At 36.4% G+C, this 8434-nt stretch overlaps 1 protein-coding gene across 1 annotated transcript in view; it reads right to left on the bottom strand.

Moving 5' to 3' along the window:
• Positions 1-2294: 2294 nt before the first annotated feature.
• Positions 2295-8434, bottom strand: part of DYNC1LI1 (dynein cytoplasmic 1 light intermediate chain 1) — a 41672-nt gene continuing 35532 nt past the window's right edge. The window contains exons 9-13 of the mRNA XM_059390778.1: positions 7488-7547; positions 7320-7364; positions 6542-6662; positions 5063-5218; positions 2295-3230 (exon numbers count right to left, since the gene is read on the bottom strand). Coding sequence (XP_059246761.1) covers positions 3118-3230; positions 5063-5218; positions 6542-6662; positions 7320-7364; positions 7488-7547 — 495 coding nt within the window. The 3' untranslated portion in view covers positions 2295-3117. The remainder of the gene's footprint in view (positions 3231-5062; positions 5219-6541; positions 6663-7319; positions 7365-7487; positions 7548-8434) is intronic.

Genomic DNA, 8434 nt, shown 5'->3' with positions numbered 1-8434 from the left:
GAGAGGGGCAAGGAACAGAATATCCTAAAACTGTGGGACTACAAAGATGTAACATATATATAATGGAATTACGAGAAGAAAGGAACAGAAAAATATTTGAAGCAATAATGACTAAGAATTTCCCCCAAATTAATGTCAAGACACTAAACCACAAATCCAGAAAGTTTACAGAACACAAAGGATAAATTCCAAAAAACTACACCTAGGCATAACATAGCAAACCGCATAAAATCAAAGACAAAAAACTTTGAAAGAAGCCAAAGGGGAAAAAAAAACCACCTACGAAGGAAGGGGCAAAGATAAGAATGACGCCCAATTTCTCTTCAGAAACCATGCTATGCTAGCAAGGAGAGTGAAGTGTTGAGGGAGCTTACATTGGATTGCTCAGGTGGGCCCAAGTTAATCACAGGGTTGCTGACACGAGGGAGGCAGCAGGTTCAGAGTGAGAAGCCATGTGGCGGACGCACCCAGCTGAAGATGCTATGCGGTTGGCCTTGAAGATGGAGAAGGGGCCAGGAACCCAAGGAATGCAAGCAGCCTCTAGAAGCTGGAAAGGAAGGAAACGGATGCTCCTTGGAGCCTCCAAATGAAATCAGCACTGCTGACACTTTAACTTCAGCCCAATAAGACTGATTTTGGACTTCTGACCCCCAGAATGGTAAGATCATAAATTTGTATGGTTTTAAGCCACTAAATTGTGGTAACTTGTTACAGCAACAATACGAAACTAATATACACCCATCAATAGCATAATGGATAAATTATAGCATATTTGCATGGTGGAGTATTATGAGGCAATGAAGACGAATAATTATTATTGCTACATGCATTTGTTGATGTGTTGGAGAACTAAAATTGGAAAGACTTGCACCAAAAGAATATAACTCTAAGATCCCATTTGTATAAAGCTTAAAAATAAATAAAACTTATCTATGTGGAAGTTGGGGCATTGGTCACTTGGTGGGTTAGGCAGGGGTGCTGATGAGGAGGGCACATAGTAAGCATATAGGATGCCAGTAATGTCTGTCTTGATTTTGGTGCTGATTAGTGATCTTTCAAACCATGTAACCTGTAATCTGTATACTTTTCTCTAATGTATACTTCAATAAAAAGTGCTTAAAAACCGCACTTAAAAACAAAAAAGATTTAAGTAGTTTAAAAACAAATTCTTGCAAAAAATAGGGGAAAAATTGGTTTAAGATTTAAACATGGTAAACACAAGGTTGCAGATTAGTTAAAACTGAATACCCTATAAAGTGAATAATTACAGTTCTTTCCGCTAATGACTCAATTAATTCCAAGGATTTTCTAGTACATCTCCAATGTCACACAGAAAAGAATGAGTTGGCCTAGACACGCAAACACAGCAGACATACCAAAGTATACCATGATGCCTAGTCAGTGATTTTCTTTCATTAGTCTCCCTTATTTCATCAAGCACTACTTCAAAATAATCTCTTTACAACACCATGACTGCAGAACCCTTTCCAGACTAAAGATTCTATCAGTGGCACTTTTCGTCTCCTATTTCCTCAAGCAAAAATGCTTTTACAAATTCATTTTTCCATGCCTGTGAACAACCTAAGTTTTTCCCATCTTGAAACAAATTATTATCCTCTCATGTATTTTTAGCATTTACACTCAACTATTAGGAGCCAAATACTGTCTAAAACTAAAGATTTTAAAGTTTTAATGAAAGGATTATGTTAGATAGTAGAGGTATTTTCCTCAAACATTTTGCTGAAGAAAAAAATCTTTGGAGTATTTATTTTAAAGTAATAACGAAGGCCAATGTAAAGGGCAATAGCCATTTGTTCAATAAAGTTAAATGTGCATGTGTTCTCTAGTTGAATTTCAGTAAGAAGTCAAATTGTTCTTATGAAGGTTCTAAAACAAGCATTTAAAAACAGTACTGAAAATTCAGGTGGAACTACCAGCAGGTGTTCTTACCTGTGAGAAAGGACCTATGTGTCAGTGCATCTGCCAAGCTTTTAAATCAGTTTCTGCCCAATAAATAATGATAAAAGGCTACATTTTATCTACTAGAAATGCTAACATAAGATCCTGTAGTTCAAGACATGCTTGTGGGGAAGATGTGCTGATCAAGGTAAACTCCCAATTTAAGGAAACTTATAGGATAGTGAATCTCATGTATTCACTTGTCTCTTACAAAGATCAGAATACTTAATATAATCCTATTAAATCTAACATCTCAACATACTAATGAATCTTAATCATTGTCCAATAAATACAAATTATGTGTAAGAGAATGCAGCAAGTTATTTGAACCTGAATGCAGAGAATAAATACTTTATTAACTGATTACAGTTGAAAGTCACAAACAAAAAAGGGGTATATTAAGGCAGAGCCATATATATATCTATACCTATATGTTGATATAGATATAGATAGACAAATCCAAAGACTGTTACCTCTTTACATTTTAATAACCTCTGCATTTTTCTTTTATCCATTTAGGCAGTGTGCTTTCTTTTCTTCTCAGTTAAAGAAATGAATCTTGGCCAGTATTTCAAAATCATATTTTGATGACAAATTACAGGATTGTGGGTTGAGACAATGACTAGTGTATAAAATGCTATCTGATAGTTTTCTCAGCATATTTCATGTGTGGTGTTATATTTACGTTGGTGTGGAAAATCTGACAACTGATCATCTTCTCTTTTCCAGCAAAACTAACACAATTTTTCAAATGATTTTAACAGTCTTAACTAAAACAAGTTTGGACTTCCAAGTCAGTCAAATGCCCAAAGCATATTATTTTCTGCCTTTCCTAAACCCTCTTATGTTTTAAATAGCCCGTAGAGTATGATCACATGGCTATATTTCTGACCTATAAATTTTGAGTTTTTCAAAATCCAAAATTATTTCCTTATGCAAAGTGGCAATGCAAACAGCAATCCTACGTAGTGTAGAATAATTTTTCTTCTGTATAGCTTCCTTTTATAAAAATGGGCAACCACAAAAAAAAAAAAGAAAGAAAGAAATTTAGTCCATCTGAAAAAGCACTCCAGTTCCCTAATTCCACTTTTGAAGGAGAAGGCAGAGGCCAGTTTACATTATCCCAGAAAACTGAATAAATGGCTTTATTTGGTATCTTCAAGAAGCTTCTCCTTCTGTAGGAGACATAGGTGTTGTAGGAGAAACTGTAACTGGTTTGCGTGCAATTCTGTCTAGTTCTGCGTGAACATCTGACAGGACAGGCTTCTGGCCTACATTGAAGGAAAAGAAACAAGATTTAGATAGAAGTCAAAGTGTCTTTTACACCAATGTCTCTTCATTTAAAAGCTGCCAACAGTTTCATTAACTTTATCTAGCATACTAAGTTATATAGACATCCTTAATTTAAAAATAAATCCTACAAAAAAAATAAATCCCCTCATTTTACATTATTGGGTCTGTTACTAAATGGAAGTAAAACTAGCACCTATCACTTAATCTCATAAAGATATTTGTTAAAAAAGGCATAGGACAGTAAGAACAGTAAAACAGAAAACAGCAACAAAATTTTGCAATGTAGAGAGAGTAGAATTTTGCAATGTAGAATGAGCAGTAACCATATCTGCAGTCTTGGGAAAGCTTCATCTTCTACACTGGCAGTGGGAAAAGCCAAGAAGTAATTGTTTATACCCAGAAAACTGTAAAAGGTTCCAAAAATGGTGGCTGCACAATGGTATTTGTGGAAAGGGTGGCAAGAAGATGGGATTAAAAAGGGAAATGGGTTAAAAGGTCTGTTTAAAGGGTAGTTACACAAGCAACAAAAGAAAAATAGACTGAACTTCATAAAAATTAAACACTTTAGTGCTTCAGAGGACACTATCAAGAGGTGAAAGGATAACCAACACAAGGGGAGAAAACATCTGCAAATCCTTTTTCTGATCAAGATCTAGGACACAGAATATATAAAGAACACTTAAAATTCATCAATAAAAAGACAAATAACCCAACTTAAAAATGGACAAAGGACCTGAGTAGACATTTCTCCAAAGATCTACAAATGGTCAACTAACAGAGGAAAGATTCTCAACATCATTAGCTATCAAGGATATGCAAATCAAAGTCACAACGAGACTTTACAGTCACTAGGATGGCTCTATTCAAAAAGATGGACAAAAACAAATGTTGGAGAGGATGTGGAGAGATTGGTACCCTCATTCTCTCTTGCTGGAAATATAAAATGCTGCAGTTTTGCAAAAGACTCTGGCAGTTCTTCAAAAACTTTAAATATAGAGTTACCGTATGACCCAACGATTCCTCTCTGGGTATATACCCAAGAAAAATGAAAACATAAAACATGGCATTTGTCAAACATCTGTCAAAAGCATATGTTCACAGTGGTTCTATTTATAATGGCAAAAATGGAAACAATTTAAATTCCCATCAACTAATGTGGCATATTTATACAATGGAATTTTATTCAGTAAGAAGGAGGAATAATGATACGTGCTACAACGTGGATGGACCTTGAAAACACTAAAGAAGGCATATGCTATATGATTCCATTTATATGAAATCTCCAGACAGGCAAATCCACAAAGACAGAAAGAAGATCAGTGGTTGCCTAGGACTAAGGGATTCCAAGGGGAAAAGTTACTGCCAATAGGCCAGAGGTTTGTTTTTGAGGAGATTAAAATGTTTCAAAATTAGATTATAATGGTTTGCATACCTCTGTAAATATACTATAATACTGGATTATATACTTTATTTTTTAAAATATTTCTTGAGCATCCTTTTTAAGAAACCATTTTTTTTTTTTAAGATTTTATTTATTTGATGCAGAGAGAGTGTGCACAAACAGGGGGAGTGGCAGGCAGAGAGAGAGAGGGAGAAGCAAGCTCCCCACCAAGCAGGGAGCCTGATGCAGGGGCTCCATCACAGGGCCTTTTGGATCATGACCTGAGATCATGACCTGAGCCAAAGGCAGATGCTTAACTGACTGAACCACCCAGGTGCCCCTAAATTGTATATTTTAAATGAGAGAACTTCATGGTATGTAAATTATATCTTGATAAAGCTATTTAAAAAAAAGCTCTAGGAACATTACCGGATTTCTTGGCAGATGGTGGTAAACCACTGCTTCCACCTCCAGCCCCACCTCCAGGGCTACCACTGCCCACACCTGGGCCTCCTGGAGAGCCAGTCTTTTTACTCAGCAAACTATTGAAGAAATTTGCCAGAACACCTTCACTTGTAGCTCCAGCTATTAAAAAAAACCCAAAACCGAAAAACTTTCACTCAAAACATTAGATTCTTCTATAAATTATTATTATAGTAATCACACCCAGAAAGCAATTAATACTTAAAGTTTAAGAGCTGTGTATTCCAAATTCAAGTCTAGTTTAATCTTTTGACCCTGGGTAACTTAACTCTAAACTATTCACGTTTAAAAGAAAGTATGAGTAAACTTTAAGAGTATAAGATAATTATTAAAAAATTAGAATGTTATTTTTAAAAAACCAAAAGCATTTAGAACCGATGTTAGATGCTATTATATCTCCCTTTTGAAAAAGGTTCTTCAAAAATGTAATTGTTGAGAAATGTTTGCTTCGAGTATTACAAAAAGCTACCTAATCCTGTATGAAAACCTGTAGAAGTTCCAAGAGAGCAATGGGTAAAGGATAACAAGGAACAATTCACAGAAGAGAAATACCAGGGACAAAGCTCTTACTGGTATTTAGAGAATGCTATTAGGTCGTGGCAAAATTGCAATGCTCAATGTAGATGACTTGTAAAATGAATAAGCCATTTGAAACATATTATCAAAAGGCACAAAAATGGCCTGGCCCTACAGCCTATGTCATCCTCAAGTTCAACATGAGACACCTTTGTATGTTCCAGGCCCTAACACTTGGGACTTCGTTGGAATAAATGTTTGTCTGGAACGAAGGGAGAACCGACTGGGGAGGGTCCTGACCTCTCTGGTCAGCCTGTGCCACCTCTGGCCACAAAAGTTGGGTCAGGGTGGCTGCAGCAGAATCAGGCTATCTAGCACCTAGCAAGGTGCCTTTGTACCTCAGATGTTTTAGGTGTGAGGTGTTTTCAGTGAACCAAAGTTCTGATACCTTGTTTACATGTTTGTTTTTACGGCACTTCAATCAATGTGGCTTTAACCAAAAAATAAAGTGTCCCAGAAGGAAGCCTTAAAAAAAAAAAAAAAAAAAAAAATTCCCACTTATGGCAATTATTCCTACTGAAATAGCTATTATGCACATAGTTTTTTTCTTTATGTTAACTGCAGTTAACCTATTAACAGATGAATTTCTTCAATGACCTACCTCAGGAGAAGGTTAAATATAACATAAAACTTTCATAAAGCTTAAACCATAGATATGATATATTAAGGCTATACTATAAAACTTTGGTTTGAAGTCTGATTAACTATGAGATTATACTGACAGAGATATAGGTTAGAAGCTACTGCACAAAACAAAAACAGCTATGGAAAAAAGGTGGGAAGCTAGGTAGATTTCCTTTTAGGGTGAAACGTATTGTATTGTTTTCTTTAGAAAAGAGAGAAATGTACCTTTCATGTTTGGATCAATTTTTTTTGACCCTGCAGGGATGGGTGACACACTGGCAACATTGGATGACACGGATCGGTTTGGTGTTCGAGGGGAGCCTCCTGGGACTCTCGGTGAGGCATCCTATGTAAAAATAGGGAAGCCATAATTATCAAAATAGGAAACTTCCAACTTCACCAAAGTTATTATAAAAAGAAATTAGTTTTTAACTGCCCCCCACCCGTTCTACCGGTACATTTACTCTGAAAGCCATTGCTAAAAAACGTTTAGCAATTGTGTCCTCATTATCAGAAAATACCAGAGACCCATCACATTTTAGAATACAAATTCCCCTTACATGGGAAAAGGATATATTGATAATGGGGTGTGATTACAAGTATAAGCATGGGAGTCAGAGCTGAGTTCCAATCTGGACTTGCATCCTACTAGCTGTAAAAACTCAGGTGAACCATAAGGTCCTCCACAGACTCCATATCCCCACCTGCAGAATGGGGCTGGGAGTACCTGTCTCACAGGGCTGTTGTAAGGATAAGGAAATAACAGATAAATGATTCCACACAGTAACTTGTGCATGACAAATAAGGCAAAATGGATCTTTAGGATTTAAATATTCTAATAAAGGAGTGAAGTTTACTCTTTAAGATGTCACAAATCCCAAAGAATTTTTAATTCTTCTATCAAAGCACACCCATAGGAGGCATGTATACGAATAAGAAAAAAAGGAACTCAACCAATAATGTATGGCACTTTAATAATTTTGTCAAAATCTGTAATACTGACCACAGGCCTTCCAGCTGCAGTTGGTGGCTGCTTTGCTAAAAGGGACTGAAAAACACACAAGAGTTCTAAGGTTAGACACTTATAGCATGTACTACTGTATTTTGAAAAGTATGTAGGAATGGTTTACCTATTAACCACTCTAAATCTGCTTCTGATATAATTTCATACCTGTAACTTCATAAGAAACACTTGATCATCTTCTGCCACAATTTCCTTCTCATGGACAAACTGAAATGAGCAACATATAAATCATCAAGTCTAATATAGTATGCTAAAACCATTAATAACATACTTTCTAGACTAATTATTTTTAAAAAAATTCAATACAAACATTACATATATTTACACGAGTGAGCTGCCCGACCCAAGCCCCTATGCAAAGCTGTCCAATGACCATCTGCAATAGTATAAATGTTTGATAGCTGTGCTGTCTAATACTCTAGCCACCAGTCACCTGTAGCTATTGCACATTTGAAATGTGGCTACTACTGGGCACCTGGGTGGCTCAGTAGGTTAAGCATCTGAGTCCTGACTTCGGCCCAGGTAGTGATCTTGGGCTCGGGAGACTGCATTGAGCATGGAACCTGCTTCAGATTTTCTCTCTCCCTCTCTCTCTGCCCTCCCCCCACCTTGTGTCCTTGCTCTCAAAAAAAGGAAAGGAAAAGGAAAAAGAAAAAGTAAAAGAAATGTGGCTACTGTGAATCAGGTAGTGAAAATTTAATATTATTTAGTTTTACTTAATATGTATTTAAAAGCCATATGTATTTAAAAGTTCCAGTAGCTGCGGAACTGGATAACACAACCTTAAAGTCAATAGGTATATTAATCAGGCCTATGTCAACCAACAGTTAGGTGTTTTAAAAGGGCCAATAATATCCCAGGTGAGTGAAAAGTGACTTGCGCCTGGTTTCTCTGAAATAAAAATAAAATGGCTCTTCTACCTGCTGAATAATTAGGCAAAAAGAAGCAGCAACCATCTCTCGCTTCTACTATTTCTGTACAATATATGCTATGGGTCTATTTCCCACCAGCAGCCAGAGTAATCCTTTGAAAAGGTCAAGCAGATTATATGACTCCTCTGCTCAAACTCCCCCTCCACTCGCTTTCCATCCCAC

This window comes from Mustela nigripes, chromosome 2, assembly GCF_022355385.1.
Source record: "Mustela nigripes isolate SB6536 chromosome 2, MUSNIG.SB6536, whole genome shotgun sequence".
In the NCBI taxonomy this organism is placed as follows: domain Eukaryota; kingdom Metazoa; phylum Chordata; class Mammalia; order Carnivora; family Mustelidae; genus Mustela; species Mustela nigripes.
Note: the sequence above shows the minus strand (reverse complement) of the source record. Positions and strands in the feature narration are given on the sequence as shown.